Below are 18,472 nucleotides of genomic sequence, written 5' to 3' on the forward strand. Positions count from 1 at the left end.
CACTCTAAGAAGAATAAGTAGAGTCTCATTTATAAGACATCAAGACACAGTAGAATCCAACATATGGTTCCTGAATACATTATTATAAGGAAATTAATTGTATAGGTTAATGATGTAGTGATATGAAAGTGAAAAAAAATTTTGAAGAAGATTTTTTCATTATTAGTCCTATGCTATCCATATTTTTGTAATATCTAGAAAAAGAAATTGTCTTTAACAGAAAATAATTTTTTAAAGTACTTTAGGCCTAAATTAAAGATTTAATAATATAATGCAAGCATTTATTCATGTAAATATATTTGTAAATATCTACTGGTAAATAATATTTTGCTTATTTAAGCTTAGGCTATTATTTTGAAAATGACTTTGGTGGATGATATAAGAATAACAAAATAATTGATGAATTTATTAATAATTTTTTCTCCTTTTATAATTTTAGAATTATTGAAATTATCCCATATTTGCCTTTTGTTTCCAGAAATAGAGCAATACTTTTTTTCCGTATACTGTACAAAATTCCAAGTTATCATTTAGTATAATTTCATGACCTCATAAGTCCTTTACTCTTATGTCTTATTTCTTTTGGGAATTATAAAACAAAAGATACTTATTTGAAAGGATTTTTACTTCTAAATCAGAATTACTATTTAATGAACTTTTAACAAAACATAGCATTTATATGAACTTGTTCTTAGAATATTTTGCATCTATACATGCTATTTTTATTTCTTGAATATCACATTACTCAATTCTCAAGCATTGAAACTTTCATACTACTATTACTTTTATAAACATGATAGAATGTGATGAACTCACTCTGCTGATTCTTACCACACTACAATTCTCATATTTTTCAGGATGTTCAGTACACAGATATTGATTACATGGAAAGGCAACTAGACTTTACAATTGATGATGAATTTCATGACCTTCCTCAGTTTGTTGACAAAATAAGAAGTGAGGGAATGAGGTACATTATTATCCTGGTCAGTACTTATATTTTATCTTCTTTTTTTAAATTTAATTGTATTTAATTTAATTGGAGGTATTTCATCTTCTATCTGAGCCTTATTATATTAGTTTTGTTCAGATTTCTCTTCTTAATGAGGGAGGAAAAGGTGTTTCAAAATATGAAACATGTAAGTTTGAATTCTACTCCCAAATCTAAACCTTTCTTCCTTTAACACTTCATTTACATGGGCAGCCACAAGGCTACCTTCATTCTTGGGTTTATCCATAGAGACCTAAGATTAAATAAAGCTGGGAGTCAAAGACAGGCTGTTTCTTAATAATCACCCAAGCTACAAACTGACCTCAGTTTATAGACACTATCACAAAGTGATGATGGATTTTTCTATTCCTTTAAGATTCTCATATCTTTCTCTGGGACTGCTTCTTACGCTTGTCATGTTTAAAAATTTGCCTTCAAATTAGTGATTCTATGGGGAGAATATTTCATCAATACATTACAAAAAGCAAGCTAGGCAGTTAGAAATCCCACTGGGGAAATAAAAGCAAAACAAAAATGCTAGTAATCTTGCTTATAATCATAGCTAACACATTTTCAAAAGTTCTTAAATTTTCCTTCTAAAAATTTAAAAAACAATCAAGCTAGAACACAAAAATTTATACCATCACATGAAAAGATGCTCAAGATCACTCATTATCAGAGAAATGCAAATCAAAACCACTATGAGGTACCATTTCACGCCAGTCAGAATGGATGCGATCCAAAAGTCTACAAGCAATAAATGCTGGAGAGGGTGTGGGGAAAAGGGAACTCTCTTACACTGTTGGTGGGAATGCAATCTAGTGCAGCCACTATGGAAAACAGTGTGGAGATTCCTTAAAAAACTGGAAATAGAACTGCCTTATGATCCAGCAATCCCACTGCTGGGCATAGACACTGAGGAAACCAGAATTGAAAGAGACACATGTACCCCAGTGTTCATCGCAGCACTGTTTATAATAGCCAGGACATGGAAGCAACCTAGATGTCCATCAACAGATGAATGGATAAGAAAGCTGTGGTACATATACACAATGGAGTATTACTCAGCCATTAAAAAGAATACATTTGAATCAGTTCTAATGAGGTGGATGAAACTGGAGCCCATTATACAGAGTGAAGTAAGCCAGAAAGAAAAACACCAATACAGTATACTAATGCATATATATGGAATTTAAAAAGATGGTAACAATAACTCTGTATATGAGACAGCAAAAGAGACACTGATGTAGAGAACAGTCTTTTGGACTCTGTGGGAGAGGGAGAGGGTGGGATGATTTGGGAGAATGGCATTGAAATACGTATAATATCATATATGAAACGAGCCACCAGTCCAGGTTCGATGCACGATACTGGATGCTTGGGGCTGGTGCACTGGGATGACCCAGAGGGATGGTATGGATAGGGAGGAGGGAGGAGGGTTCAGGATGGGGAACACATGTATGCCTGTGGCGGATTCATTTCGATATTTGGCCAAACCAATACAATATTGTAAAGTTTAAAAAATAAAATAAAATAAAAATTTATACCATCAGTCCATCTGTCAGTCTATGTGATAATACAATACAATGATAATTTAAAAATGGAAAATTGTAATATTTCATAACAGCTACCCAGCGGGCTATACTTCCATATCATAGACACCTGTTTTGTATTTCATTTTCATTTTAGGATCCAGCAATTTCAGGAAATGAAACGAAGCCTTACCCTGCCTTTGAAAGAGGACAGGAGAAAGATGTCTTTGTCAAATGGCCTAACACAAGTGATATTTGTTGGGCAAAGGTATTGAATTGATAGCTTGAAATAAAATAAGTGTAAAAATGCTATTTTGTTGAAAGTTTCTACTTAATTAAGCTACTGTTAAGGCATATTCAGAAGAAGAGATACAATGATTTAATAGCTAATAAATAAAATAATAGCTACTCCATGAGTTCAGTCCAAACTGTTAGAAAGAATTCATACATCATATGTCCAAATACTATTCGTTTCATCTTTCATTTGTTTTTTATATTTCTTGGTACCTTTGTGTTTTATTATAAAATTACTACTAATAAGATGGTTATTCATTATTCTATACTACAAAAGTCATTTAATATTTGTCAGTCAGTTCAGTTGCTCAGTCTTGTCCGACTATTTGCAACCCCATGAATTGCAGCACCCCGGGCCTCCCTGTCCATCACCATCACCCAGAGTTCACTCAAACTCTCGTCCATCGAGTCAGTGATGCCATCCAGCCATCTCATCCTCTGTCGTCCCCTTTTCCTCCTGCCCCCAATCCCTCCCAGCATCAGAGTCTTTTCCAACGAGTCAACTCTTTGAATAGAGGTAGCCAAAGTACTGGAGTTTCAGCTTTAGCATCAGTCCTTCCAAAGAAATACCAGGGCTGATCTCCTTCAGAATGGACTGGTTGGATCTCTTTGCAGTCCAAGGGACTCTCAAGAGTCTTCTCCAACACCACAGTTCAAAAGCATCAATTCTTCGGTGCTCAGCTTTCTTCACAGTCCAACTCTCACATTGTAATTCTCTTTAAAACATCTTGTATAATTGTAAACGGAGAAGGCAATGGCACCCCACTCCAGTACTTTTGCCTGGAAAATCCCATGGATGGAGGAGCCTGGTAGGCTGCAATCCATGGGGTTGCTAAGAGTCGGACACGACAGAGAGACTTCACTTTCACTTTCCACTTTCATGCATTGGAGAAGGAAATGGCAACCCACTCCAGTACTCTTGCCTGGAGAATCCCAGGGACGGGGGAGCCTGGTGGCTGCCGTCTATGGGGTCACACAGAGTCGGACACGACTGAAGTGTCTTAGCATAGCATAGCATTATTGTAAAAGCTATACCTATATTCCTTACTTGAACAGGGAACATAATTCATTGTATTTCATTTAGACAATAATATTCAGATCTGATTATATTAATACACTGTAGAAAACATCCTCCTTTGGCTTATACATAGAGTAAAGATGCTCAATACTCTATAAAAACCTAAATGGGAAAAGAATTTCAGAAACAATAGATGCATGTATATGTATATGAACTAACACAATATTATTAATCAACTATACTCCAATATAGAATACATTTTTTTTAAAGAGTAAAGAAAAAAATCCACTAGTCACAATTGAAATGAAAATAATTTCCATAGTGGGAGATGTAATTAAATGCAATGTGCAAGTCTATTTGGATCTTAGACCAAAAATATTAACATCAGTGATAAAAGTGGTGACATTTGAACATGGCCTATAGATTAGCTAGTAATATTGTATTAATGTTAACTTCTTGGTTTTGATAATTGTACAGTGGTTATAAATATATTACTATTAAGAGAAGCATGGTGAAGGGTATAGAAAAATACCAGGTATATTGTTTGTGACTTTTCTATAAGTCTGAGAGTATTTCAAAATAAAAAGATAAAGATAAAATAGAAAAAATTCTGTGGTAAAGGTGAAAAATCACAATGCTTTAAGAAACATGCAAGTATAGAATATTGATTATTAAAAGGCTTTGTGGGAGAGGGAGAGGGTGGGAAGATTTGGGAGAATGGCATTGAAACATGTAAAATATCATGTATGAAACGAGATGCCAGTCCAGGTTCAATGCACGATACTGGATGCTTGGGGCTAGTGCACTGGGACGACCCAGAGGGATGGTATGGGGAGGGAGGAGGGAGGAGGATTCAGGATGGGGAACACATGTATACCTGTGGTGGATTCATTTTGATATTTGGCAAAACTAATACAATTATGTAAAGTTTAAAAATAAAATAAAATTAATTTAAAAAAAAGGGATTATTTCCCTCCTACTTTCTTCTAATTCTATATTTTTGTACATTTTTTCATTTTACTACCTTTTAAGCACTATTCTCTATCAGCAACTAATCTCTTATATGTAATTACCCTTCTGTGGATTCTACTTTCTACAACATAGATTTAAATCCCAGAGCTTTTGGCATGATTGAATCTGAGTCCTGTTTTGTGTTTGTGATTGGAGTAGAAGAAACATTGGTAGACTAAGAAGCAGTGACTGGAGTAGGAATATGGTGGTGAGAGGATTTTAGTACTACTGTGAAAACCAAGAGGATTATTTGCCTCAGTATGGCATCATTCAACTCAGATATTCAATTCCTTTCATATAAAACTATATATATTTTTGTTTTTCAAGTGTTATCCTGGAGCAAGTGTAGAAATAATTTTAATATATCACATTAAATTAAATTTGGTGTACATGTTTCAAATTAATTGTTGACTAGACAATTTGGTTACACGCATTGTTTTCAAAATCACTACCTACACCAAGGTTGGATTTTTTTTATTTGTCATATTAAAAAGATTAATATGGAAAATGGAAATAGTTTCCAAATGATACATATGCCAAAACACAAACTAAGCAAATAATTGAAGGAATTATTTTTTATTATTTGCTTATAAAACTTTATTTACAAAAGTCATACCACACTGAATTTATTTTGAACTGGTTTCTCATTTCTTCTCTTTTTGTAGGTTTGGCCAGATTTGCCTAATGTGACAATAGATGAAAGTCTAACTGAAGATGAAGCTGCTAATGTAAGTTTCATATTGATTAATTGTAGAACTAAAAGAAATTCAGCACTTAGATTTAATAATTAGAGATTTCACTGTTCTGCATGTGAATATCCAGTTTCTCCAGCACCATTAGCTAAAGAGACTATACTTTCCTCATTGCATATTCTTGCACTCTTATCAAAGATCAGTTAACTATACATGTGTGGATCAATTTCTGGGCTCTTTAACTCTGCGGTTGGCCTATATGTTTATTTTTATGCCAAGACCATGCTTTTCACTACTGTAGCTTTGGAATATATCTTGAAATCAGGAAACCTAATGCCTTCAGCTTTGTTCTACTTACTCAAGATTATTATGATTAAGGAACTATTCAAGGCCTTTTGTGGTTCCAAATAAGTTGGAAGCTTGTTTTTTCTGTTTCTGTAAAATATGTCATTGGGATTTTGATGGGGGTTACATTGAATCTATGGGTTACTTTCAGTACTGTGGATATTTTAACAGTATTATTTCAGTCCATGAACTTTGGTTTCCTTTCTATTTGTCTGTTTCTTCTTAGATATCTTTCAGTAATGTTTTATATTTTTTAGTGTACAAATCTTTTATTTCCTTAGTCGTTTATTTCTAAGTACTTTACTATTACTTATTGCTATTATATATTGGATTACTTTCCTAATTTTCCTTTCAAATAGTTTATTGTTAGTGTACAGATGTGTAACTGATTTTTGCATGTAGATTTTGTATTCTGCCAACTTTATTGAACCTATTTATTAATTCTAATAGTTTTGTGTGTGTGTGTTCTTTAGGGATTTCTAAGATTACATCATCTACAACAGAGACACTTTCAGTTCTTTTTTCTGATTAGCATGCTTCTTTCCCCCTTATTTATGTCTAGGTATTCTGGCTAGGACTATGTTAAATAGAAGTGGTGAGAGTGAGAAGCCTTATCTTGTTTCTTATTTGAACTAGAAAACTGAAAGTGTTTTCCTAAAGAGTATGATATTAGTTTTGGGCATTTAATATATAGTCTTCATCATGTTAAGGTAATTTCTTTCTATTCCTAATTTGTTGGGAGTTTTTTGTTTTTATCATGAAAAAGTGTTGAATTTTATCAAATATATTTTCTGCATTGTTTATTGATATGCTTATGCTTAGTCATTCAGTCATGTCTGACTCTGGGACCCTTTGGATTATAGCCCACCACGCTCCTCTGTCCTTGGGATTTTTCAGGCAAGAATACTGGAGTGGGTTGTCAATTCCTTCTCCAGGAGATCTTCCTGACCCAGGGATCAAACCTGCATCTCCTGTGGCTCCTGCATTGCAGGGGATACTTTACCCACTGAGCCACTGGGGAAGCACTGTTATTGATATGACCATGTGATTTTTACCATATATTCTGTTGATATGCTGTATCACAGTAATTGATTTTTGTGTGTTATATAATCCTTGCCTCACAGGGAAAAATCCCACTTATTCATGGTGTATGATCCTTTTGATGAGCTGTTGAATGTGTTTTGCTAATAGTTTGGTTGAGGATGCTCGTATATCTACTCATCAGATATTGTTAGTTTGTGTGAAACTAGGAATGTGTCCATTTCTTCTAGGCTATCTAGTCTGTTGTATAATTATTTATCGTGGCCTCTTACCATCCTTTCTATTTCTGTGACATCAGTTGTAATTCTCATCTTCCATATCTGATTTTATTTAACTTTCTCTTTTTTCTTAGTCTAGCTAACAGTTTGTAAGTTATATATATGTTGTCTATGAGAAACTCAGTTTAGATTTAAGGACACACATGGACTTGGTTGTTGGAGGATGATCATGGATATTCATTCATTAGGGTTGAGATCAAGCTGCCTTTACTATCACTTGTTCACAATTTATGAATCTGATAGATAAATGTCTTACTGAAATATAAGATTTCTTTTATGACTTTCTACATGTTGGTCTAATTTTTGTTTTTACAGGCTATCAAAGCTCATGCAGCTTTTCCAGATTTCTTCAGGAATTCCACAGCAGAGTGGTGGGCAAGGGAAATTATAGATTTTTATAATAACCAGATGAAGTTTGATGGATTGTGGATTGTAAGTAAACTTTGAGAAATTTATATTTTAAGTTATTTATTGTGTACTGATTATGCAAAAATTTTACTAAGTTCTAATAATCTTAACAAAGTATTCTTTATGAAATTATCTCACTCATTTTTTTCTGTAGAATTTTCTTATGCAAAGAACTGATAAAATGCAGTTTTAACAATTCAAGTATTTGGCTGTTTTTTGCTGAATATTAAAATTGAATTTCAACTTTACCAAGAAACCAAAGTAGTCTCTTTAATGATTTATAAGTGCTTATAAATATTTATTTTATTTTCATTTAATGTAGGAATAAATCTTACACTCAACTGTCAGTCTTTGGTTTAAGAAGTCATAGTCTCTTACAGATGTAGCAAAATCATCCTTTAAATAATTTTCTAATTTTATGTGTAACTTTAAAGTGTTGATATAAGAGTTTTAGTAATAACATTTTGAGATAACATAAGATGAATTTACTATATCACAAGTAAACATTTAATACAGGATATTTTACATAATACTTCTCTAGATTTTTGTAGGTGAACTTATCTGTTGATTTTTCAGCATGTCTGCATTAATTTATTTGCTTTTTGAATTAAAAAAAATTATAGAGGTGATATTAAGTACAAGCCTTGAGGATATAAAAGTATGTATTTTTTAAATTAATGGAAATACAATTTTATTTTATGTATAAAGTTGTGCACTATAAGGGATTTTATTAAATAATCCCTAAGAATTATATCTTGTTCCAGAAAAAATAACCTTTTTATGCTAAAGGAATCACCTTTAAATGTGTGTGTTATTTTCTTCTGTTGCGTCCAAATCTTTGCGACCCCATGGACTATAGCCCACCATGCATCTCTGTCCATGGGATTCTCCAGGCAAGAATACTGGAGTGGGTTGCCATTTCCTCCTCACCTTTAACTGGCAACTAATTTATATATTTATACGATGGTCCCTTTATATGTGGCTACTAAGATGTGTATTCAATAGAGACTTTTTGAAGTTTTCTGTATTTATAAACTATATCTTGAAGTTTTAAAAACCACAAGCAATTTTTCAAAAATAAAAATTATACAAAGTTCCAGGGCAGAAGTGGAGGGAAAAAAATATACACTATTATAATTTAGTTTTATGTCTAGAAACACAGAAAACAATTTACTTTTACATGTAGGTTTTATCTACAGAGGAAAATAGGACATTTTATATTTTAAAAAAGGAGACATGAACTGTAAAATGTTAAGAAATATTGAGCTAAACAAAATTCTTTGGTATTGTTGAGATTGTCTTATATTTTTGCTTTTTAAAAGTGTTGTTATTTGGATATGCTATTTCAATTTATTGAGTTCCTGAATTAGTTCTTTTAAGAAGATAAGCCCTAAATTTGTTTTTTGTTTACTTTTCTTTCTCTCTTTAAGGATATGAATGAACCATCAAGTTTTGTAAATGGAACAACTACTAATCAATGCAGAAATGCAGAGCTGAATTATCCACCTTATTTCCCAGGTACAATATTGCCGTTATACCTTTGATGTTATCATGTTATTATCATTTATTTATCAGGTTTATATACTTTATGATTTAGAGAACAGGATTCACATTCTCAATTCTCACTACCCATTTGCACACTGGACTACACCTCAGCTCATTACCAATATCATCTAGATCATCTAACATTACTTTGAGGAAAAAAAAAGTCAAGAAATATGCTTTACCTATATGAATACATTTCTAAATTTGATTATTTTGATTTTCTTATGAATCTTCTCAGATTTGAGAATCCTTAGTATTGTTTGAATAAAAATCTTTAAATCTTTCATAAAGCTTTTTTTTTTTTTTAAGTTTTTCTTCACTAGGGAAAAAGTGAAAGAATGCTAACAACACTTCCTTGGTTGTCCCTGACCTAGGAGAGAAAAGTACAGTCTTTTGGCATTCATCCATATACTCCTACATAGTCAGTAAACTGCATAAAAGCTCTGAAAATTTTAATCTGAAACTGAGAAAAAATTGGAACAAGAGATAGTGCTATTGTAGCATTTGCCTGGCTCTTTATCCCAGGGCTTTATGTTAGCAAATGGAGTCTTTTTTAAAAAAATCTATTTAATCAGTATTTCTCATCTAAATGCGTAAAATATAGTAGATTTTAAGAAGTACATTTTTCATGGTTTTATGAATTCATATTATTAACATTTTTGTTACTAAATAAAGTAAAATTTTGCACATATTTTCCAGTCACAATTGTAATTGCAATCACTTACAATTGCAGACCAGTTTTTAATTTAAAATTAGCATAAACAAAGTGCACAATTGGTTAAAAAGTACTCTTTTTCAAACAGTGATTAATGTTTTACCAAAATAGCTTATGACTACAGGTTCCACATTTCAATATAGATGACTTTATAACATATTAATGTTTTTTCATTGATTCTCCCTAGAACTCACAAAAAGAACTGATGGATTACATTTCAGAACCGTGTGTATGGAAACAGAGCAGATTCTTAGTGATGGATCATCTGTTTTGCATTATGATGTTCACAATCTATATGGATGGTCACAGCTGAAACCAACTTATGAGTAAGCAATTTTCATAATCATCCTTTCTATTATTTGTTAGATATTAATGTTCCTACTTTGAGTCCTTCCCTGATGACCTTACCTTACTTGGCCATTCAAAGCACTTAGAATAGTTTCTCTCTCTCTCTGTATATTTATTTTAAATTTTCATCCTATTCCCAAAGGACCCTGAATCATTTTATTTTGTTCCCAAGCATGTACTCAGCTCATAGTAGCACAATGCCTCAGGAATAGTAAGTGCTCAAAGAATAATTTTTAATGAATATTTGAGTAAAAAATATATAGTTTGATGTCATTAATTAAAGCACAAATGCTAGGCTAAATCTGCTATTTAAATCTATTATTAGCAAATAAGAAACTATGTAATTGACTTTGAGCTTCTCAAACTTTAATAATCATACTTGTGCTCAGTCATGTTTGACTCTTTGCGACCCCATGGACTGTAGCCTGCCTGGCTCTTCTGTCCATGGAATTTTCCAGGCAAGAATACTGGAGTGGGTTGCATTTCCTATTCCAGGGCATCTTCTCAACCCAGGGATTGAACCCATGTCTCTTGAATTGGCAGATGGATTTTTTATCACCACAACATCTGGGAAGCCCACTAATAGCTCTATTAAACAAATTCTTATATGAGGCTAATAATGATGAAACATAGTCAATTCTTTAAATATCAAGTCTCTATTAACACTGTGCAATGGATTTTTCTGCAATGATACAAATGTTCTATAATTCTGGATTGTTCAATATGGTAGCTACCGGCCATATATGATTGTTGAACAATATGGCTAGTGTAACTCAGGAAAATAATTTTACATTTTATTTAATTTTCATAAATTTAAATTAAACAGTACCATGTGGCTTATGGTCACCAAATTACACAGTGCAACTCTAGATCATTGGTTCTTAACTACACATTGTAATCAACTGGATATTTTTTAAATTTTATTTTATATTGGAGCATATAACACAACATATTAACAATGTTGTGCTATTTGTAGGTGTATGGCAAAGTGGTTCAGTTTCTTTTCCCATTTAGGTTAATAGAATATAAGTAGAGTTCCCTGTTCTATACAGTAGACCTTTGTTGGTCATCTATTTTAAATATAGTACCAAATTGGAGATTCTTGTACTATATAAATTCTGATTTTAATTAATCTGAACTGTAGCCCAAGAATCTGAATTTTTTATTTTTTTTAATTTTTTTTAGTTTAATTTTATTTTTAAACTTTACAATATTGTATTAGTTTTGCCAAATATCAAAATGAATCCGCCACAGGTATACCTGCGTTCCCCATCCTGAACCCTCCTCCCTCCTCCCTCCCCTACCCTCCCTCTGGGTCGTTCCAGTGCACCAGCCCCAAGCATCCAGTATTGTGCATCGAACCTGGACTGGCAACTCGTTTCATACATGATATTATACATGTTTCAATGCCATTCTCCCAAATCTTCCCACCCTCTCCCTCTCCCACAGAGTCCATAAGACTGTTCTATACATCAGTGTCTCTTTTGCTGTCTCGTACACAGGGTTATTGTTACCATCTTTTTAAATTCCATATATATGCGTTAGTATACTGTATTGGTGTTTTTCTTTCTGGCTTACTTCACTCTGTATAATAGGCTCCAGTTTCATCCACCTCATTAGAACTGATTCAAATGTATTCTTTTTAATGGCTGAGTAATACTCCATTGTGTATATGTACCACTGCTTTCTTATCCATTCATCTGCTGATGGACATCTAAGTTGCTTCCATGTCCTGGCTATTATAAACAGTGCTGTGATGAACATTGGGGTACACGTGTCTCTTTCCCTTCTGGTTTCCTCAGTGTGTATGCCCAGCAGTGGGATTGCTAGATCATAAGACAGTTCTCTAGGGGGTTGTAATGAGCATCCAGGATTGAAAACCGGTAATCTAGTAGATGGCTAAAGTTGGTAAAAGAATGAAAAGCATTTTGCAGTAAAGGGTATGGGTAATATTTCCTCATTTAGCGAAACACACATCTTATTTCCAGGACCAAACTCTTTTCAACCTAGAATAGGTGAATTGTTTAAGATATTATTACATGAATGACTGACTATAGATTTGTTCACTAAATCCCAATGTAAGGGCATTCAGAAAAACTAGTAGATGTATTTCTTAAGAGTAATACTTTTTTATTGAGACAAATGCTTCTTCAGTTAACCCTACTGGAACATAATATGGAGCACAATTATCCTTCCCTAACCTCACTTTACCATAAAACTATAGATATTAAAAATAACAGAAATATTGAGAGGTGACTGGTGAACCCATTAGCAAAACTTATATAACTTGAGATGAATGTATGTACTTTAAGGGAAATGAAAAAAAATTTTTTTTTCCACAGAGCAAAATAAATTGAATTTCTGGAGCACATTACAGAATCTAGCATGGTTCCTGACACACTGTGCAATGTTTAGTACATCTAAGTGAACCAGTTTTATCTTACCACAGCTATTAAAATTGTATAAATAAATTCAGGGAAAAATTAGGTAAATCTCCAGATAGTTGGTATGTTGTTATATGATACGTTATAAGTTATTTGGGGAAGTTAAAATCCATTTTCAGCTCTCAAATAGCATTATGAGGAAGATATCGGTACAGTTTTCCAAAGAACATCCATTTAATATTAATTTTGTTCTTGTACATAAAATCTTTCAGTAAAAGTTTAACCATATTTGTTGTTTAAATTAAAAGATTAATAGATTTTAAATGTTGAGTTAAATAGCTCAATTTATGCATAGCCATAGACTTTTCATATCTTTTAAGTACTTTCTTATTATTTAACTTTTTCAGTTAAATGAGAATAAAATTGTTGAACTCTCAGCTATTATAGAGATTAAATATAGTCATTATACATTTAAAGATCTTGCAAATGTAAAAGGATGCTATAAATAAATTACATTTAAACAAATGATGGAGAGTAAGACTTTTTAACATTGGAAAAAACTGAAAGAATGAAAAGCATAATATTTTTCTTCAAGTTATTCAGACTGTACCATTTTCAGTTTCATTATTTCAGTTTCAATAATTTTGTTTCCTATAAGTTTGAGATATTAATTCAAAAATTAATTATATGCCAAGCACTATATTAGGTATAAGGAGTACAAAGAAGATTAAGGCATTCCTTAAACCTCCAGAGTCTCAAGGTCTCATTGAAGAATTTTTATGTATAAAGAAATCAGTACACACTGTGATCCATCTTTAACAAGGAAATGATTACATACAGTTGATAACATGCCTGTAGGTTACAAATATGCCTAAGAATTTGAAATATTTTTCCAATATAGTTCTATAGTCCCTATTCATATACTATTTATTTTGAATAATAAAATAAAAGCAATTATTTTTATAACTAATACAATAGTGTTTTTTTTTTTTTGTACATTTATAATTATAATAGAGAGATACAGATAATATATTGTATTATTCTTAACACTAGCATATATTTTAAATAAATAATAAAGTCAATAAACTTGTTCTTCAAAGGCTGAAAAGAGAGGAAAATAAAAATATATAATCTAATTTTTAAAACCATTCTTTTGAGATCTGGCTTTGGAGAGATTCTATGCTTAAAATAGAATAACTATTTTTAATTTTTAAAAAAATTTTTAAGACCTAGAGAAGCCTTTCTGTCTTAAAACTACCCTCTAAAACAGGGAGTATTATAGCAAAGATTCTCTGCAGAGTGATATGGAGATTAATTGTTGACAAATTATAAATAAGAGTTGAAGCATTAATAGGGCCTAAACTTTATTAAGAGAACCTGTTTAAGTAGAATGAAATGAGTTAATTCCAAAGCTCACAATATAATTAATTGAGTTGATAATATCAATAGTTGGCTTGTATTCACTGGTCAAATAGCAAAAGGGCCACTTAGGCATGTTGTTCTGCTAAATGTTGGAAGGGAAAAAAGATGTCTTCCATGTTTGTGAGGATTTTATAGTATAAGAGAGAAGACTCACTTGTAAAGAGCTAGCTATAGCAAGAGACAGCATCAGTTCAGTTCAGTTCAGTTGCTCAGTCGTGTCTGACTCTTTGCGACCCCATGAATTGCAGCACACCAGGCCTCCCTGTCCATCACCAACTCTTGGAGTTAGATGGCAAATAGATGGGGAAACAGTGGAAACAGTGTCAGACTTTATTTTTGGGGTTTCCAAAATCACTGCAGATGGTGACTGCAGCCATGAAATTAAAAGATGCTTACTCCTTGGAAGGAAAGTTATGACCAACCTAGATAGCATATTTAAAAGCAGAGACATTACTTTGCCAACAAAGGTCTATCTGGTCAAGGCTATGATTTTTCCAGTAGTCATGTATGGATGTGAGAGTTGGACTGTGAAGACAGCTGAGTGCCAAAGAATTGATGCTTTTGAACTGTGGTGTTGGAGAAGACTCTTGAGAGTCCCTTGGACTGCAAGGAGATCCAACCAGTCCATTCTGAAGGAGATCAGCCCTGGGATTTTTTTGGAGGGAATGATGCTAAAGGTGAAACTCCAGTACTTTGGCCACCTCATGCGAAGAGTTGACTCATTGGAAAAGACTTTGATGCTGGGAGGGATTGGGGGCATAGACACCATAAATAAAATACTTTTTTGTTTAAGGAAGTAGTCTTATGTAGAAATATATGAAAAAAATATCTCATATATTATAAGAACTCATAGTTCCTCTCCATCTATATTAGTGCATTGCAAAAGGCAACTGGCAAAAGAGGAATTATTATTTCTCGTTCCACATATCCCTCTGCTGGACGATGGTCAGGACACTGGCTTGGAGACAACTATGCAACATGGGACAATTTGGAAAAATCTATCATTGGTATGTGAGAGTCACCATCTTTCTCATTATTCTTTTGAAGTTTGTATTAGCTATTCACTGTTGCTAGTTCATATACTTTATAAGTCCTTTGAATATGCTTTTGGCACCATGTTCTCTGACAAATAGCATAATGAAAAAGCAGTGGGCCAGAAAGCAGGGTTTAGCTTATTTTGAGAAAATAATTTTGTCTCTTTTGGTCTCAGTTTCCTTTTGTGAAAGGGCAGAAATGGAAAGATAACATATAGAACTAAGAAAAGAAATGGATAGAAATTCTAGAGTCTAGGGAATAAGAATATCTTGTAGATGCTAAAGTATGAAACATCTCAAACAAACTTTTAAAGTTTTCTGACTATCTTTGAATAAAGAGTAAATAAAATATTATTTTGTTAAAGGCATTATTTTTCAGTTTCAGATACAGACTTAAATATTCTTTATATTTATATTAGGATTCAAGGAAAACATTTAATCAATGTTTAGAAATATTCCTTTAAAAGGAGAGCTGGAAATTCACATACATTCTATTTCATGAAAATGATCACTCCTCAGGGGATTTTGTCTAATAAGGATAATTCAGTTTGTTTCAGATGATAAGATCTATGGCAAAATAATTACAGAAACAGCCTTTTATTTTAATAATAAAACCAAAGAAGCCATTAACATATTCTTATACTATTGTTCATAACAGTTTTGTGATCTAAATGTGTCATCTTGAAAGAATCAGAGTCTTATTTTTATAAATGTCATTAACACTATAAAGTAAAAAAATGCATACATTTTATAGGAAGAAAAAATAAAAAGTGTATTAATCTGAAAAGCTGTTTTATTGAATTAGAGGTCAGTTTTAGAAAAAATAAATAGAAAAAAGCAAATATCAAAATATTGATTTCTACAATTTTCTTTTCTAATTTTTAGGTATGATGGAATTTAGTCTCTTTGGAATGTCATATGTAAGTAGCTCCATTCCTCTTATCTTCATCACTTGTGAATATTAAAAAACATACTATTAACATTCATTAAATATAACTGTATTTTAGACTGGAGCAGATATCTGTGGTTTCTTCAACAATTCAGAATATCAGCTTTGTGCCCGCTGGATGCAACTTGGAGCATTTTATCCATATGCAAGAAATCACAACAGTGCATTTACTAGAGTATGTAATTACTGCATTTACTCTCATTCCTTTGTCCCACTAACCTTAAGCATCTTTGACAAGAATTCACCCTTCCTGGCTGATTTCCAGCTTTGAATCTCTTTACATTTACTGAGGGCATCTAAGCCCATCAGTTTAAGAATTTTCTGATTTGGGTTTTCTTTATACTTTGGGGTTTAAGACTTGGTTGGCTGGCATATGTACTGCTGCTCTATATAATTTTGTGGAAGCCAGGGCAAAAACTGCTTCTGGAAATCCTTACAAACCTGGATAGAACAATAAAAAAAAATTGACTTCAACCTAAATAATTAGAAAAAGTCATTTAAAATATTAGTATCAATGCGTGAAATTGGCAAGTTTAAACAGCAAACATTTTAAAAATGAGTTGAGAAGAAATAAAAGGAAAAGGGAATCATGAGAACTAATTTATATGTGGTAGCACTATATACTTTATATATACTTCACTAAACTGGAAGAACTTTTTGAGTGAGGTGGTTGGTGGCGTTAGTGGTAAAGAACTTGCCAGCCAGTTCAGGAGACATAAGAAAAGTGGGTTCAGTCCTTGGGCTGGAAGATCCCCTGGAGGAGGTTGGCAACCCACTCCAGTATTCTTGCCTGAAGAATCCCATGGACAGAGGAACCTGGAGGGCTATGTTCCATAGGGTTGCAAAGAGTTGGGCACGATTGAAGCGACTTAGCACACAGCTCATGGAAAAGTATAAACAATTGAAGATAGTATCTAACTAAGTGCTAAATTTTGTGATATTCACTTTTGGTGAAAAAATATAGAAAAAAAGATAAATTATCAAAATGCACCTCATGGAAGAATTGTAGATGGAGTTGGTCTTTTAAGGATGCACTCTAGCCATAATAACTGAATGGTAGAGTTCATCATGTGTTGTGAATTCTTCATGTCACCTCTGGGAAATTTTAGTCAGAATAGAAGGAAAAATTTATATTACAAAATGAAAATATATACAAGGTTAAAGGCAGTATGAGTCTACATTTTGGGAGAATTTGTAATTCTTTGTAATAATTTATACTAAGTTGGGCAATAGAGAAGTTGATAAGATAGGAATATTTTAACAGGAGAACATTATGTCAATAATGCAATTCAGAATGCTGTATTATTGGGAGACTGAGGCTTGAATGAATAAAATCCTAAACAGGGGTTCTTTAGTAATTCCTTAATTCTTCTTTTATTCAAGAGGAATTCATTGAAAATCTATTATTTAATAATTTACAAAGTCCTTGCGCTATATGATTTATATAATGCAGGAAGGATAGAGATGATAGACAATTTTATATACATATATATTACATATACAGAGAAGGCAATGGCACCCCACTCCAGTAGTCTTGCCTGGAAAATCCCATGGATGGAGGAGCCTGGAAGGCTGCAATCCGTGGGGTTGATGAGGGTCGGACACGACTGAGCGACTTCACTTTCACTTTTCACTTTCATGCATTGGAGAAGGAAATGTCAACCCACTCCAGTGTTCTTGCCTGGAGAATCCCAGGGACAGGGGAGCCTGGTGGGCTTCCGTCTCTAGGGTCACACAGAATCAGACATGACTGAAGTGACTTAGTAGTTGTAGTATATTATATATAATATATTATAGAAGAGCAAGTCCAAATAAGTCATATGAGGGAGTAAGCTAAATGATAAAGATTTATGAGGGTTCTGTTTTAGAGGGGGTGCTCAGGGAAGTCCTCTTGGATAAAGTGACATTAGCATTAGAGCAGAGACTTGAGTTGGGGAAAGAAACAAATTTAAACATATGGGGATGAATTTCAAGTCAGGGGAACAAGTGAAAGACCACAAGGTGGGAATGTGCCTGGAGTTTTTAAGACTATGGAGTTGGAAAGGGTGAAGTATTTCTGAACGAAAATGTGAAGAACAGAAGTCTCAAGTTTAGGAGGTAGTATAATTGAATTCAGGGATGTATGGTTTAGGATTAAATGCTTATTTTCAGCATTTAAAAACTGAAATAATGTCAACAAAGTTAGTATGCAACAGATATGGTCTTTGCTTCTTTCTTCTAACTTGACTTGGAAACTGCTAACAGTAGGAGAAGACAGAGCTTAATAGTTATTGGATCATTGTACTTTCAAGGTTGCCTATTCCAATTCTACATGTACCAATGTAACAGTTGGTCACCATTCAAACATTTTTACTACTGGAATCTAGAAAAGTTGGAATCTTCATAGATAGGATACCACTCTTAAAAACTCTGTTCCTGTTGATAACCACAAAAAACATTGAAAGTTTTGTCCCCTGCAGTCATGT

General features: G+C 32.9%; 1 protein-coding gene across 1 annotated transcript in view; it reads left to right on the plus strand.

Moving 5' to 3' along the window:
- SI (sucrase-isomaltase) overlaps positions 1-18,472 on the plus strand; it is a 113,407-nt gene that overhangs the window by 68,809 nt on the left and 26,126 nt on the right. The window contains exons 31-39 of the mRNA XM_005895337.3: positions 858-986; positions 2,681-2,791; positions 5,512-5,574; positions 7,518-7,634; positions 9,041-9,128; positions 10,058-10,196; positions 14,898-15,031; positions 15,944-15,978; positions 16,066-16,182. Of these exons, the coding sequence (XP_005895399.2) occupies positions 858-986; positions 2,681-2,791; positions 5,512-5,574; positions 7,518-7,634; positions 9,041-9,128; positions 10,058-10,196; positions 14,898-15,031; positions 15,944-15,978; positions 16,066-16,182 (933 nt within the window). The remainder of the gene's footprint in view (positions 1-857; positions 987-2,680; positions 2,792-5,511; positions 5,575-7,517; positions 7,635-9,040; positions 9,129-10,057; positions 10,197-14,897; positions 15,032-15,943; positions 15,979-16,065; positions 16,183-18,472) is intronic.

This window comes from Bos mutus, chromosome 1, assembly GCF_027580195.1.
Source record: "Bos mutus isolate GX-2022 chromosome 1, NWIPB_WYAK_1.1, whole genome shotgun sequence".
Classification (NCBI taxonomy): domain Eukaryota; kingdom Metazoa; phylum Chordata; class Mammalia; order Artiodactyla; family Bovidae; genus Bos; species Bos mutus.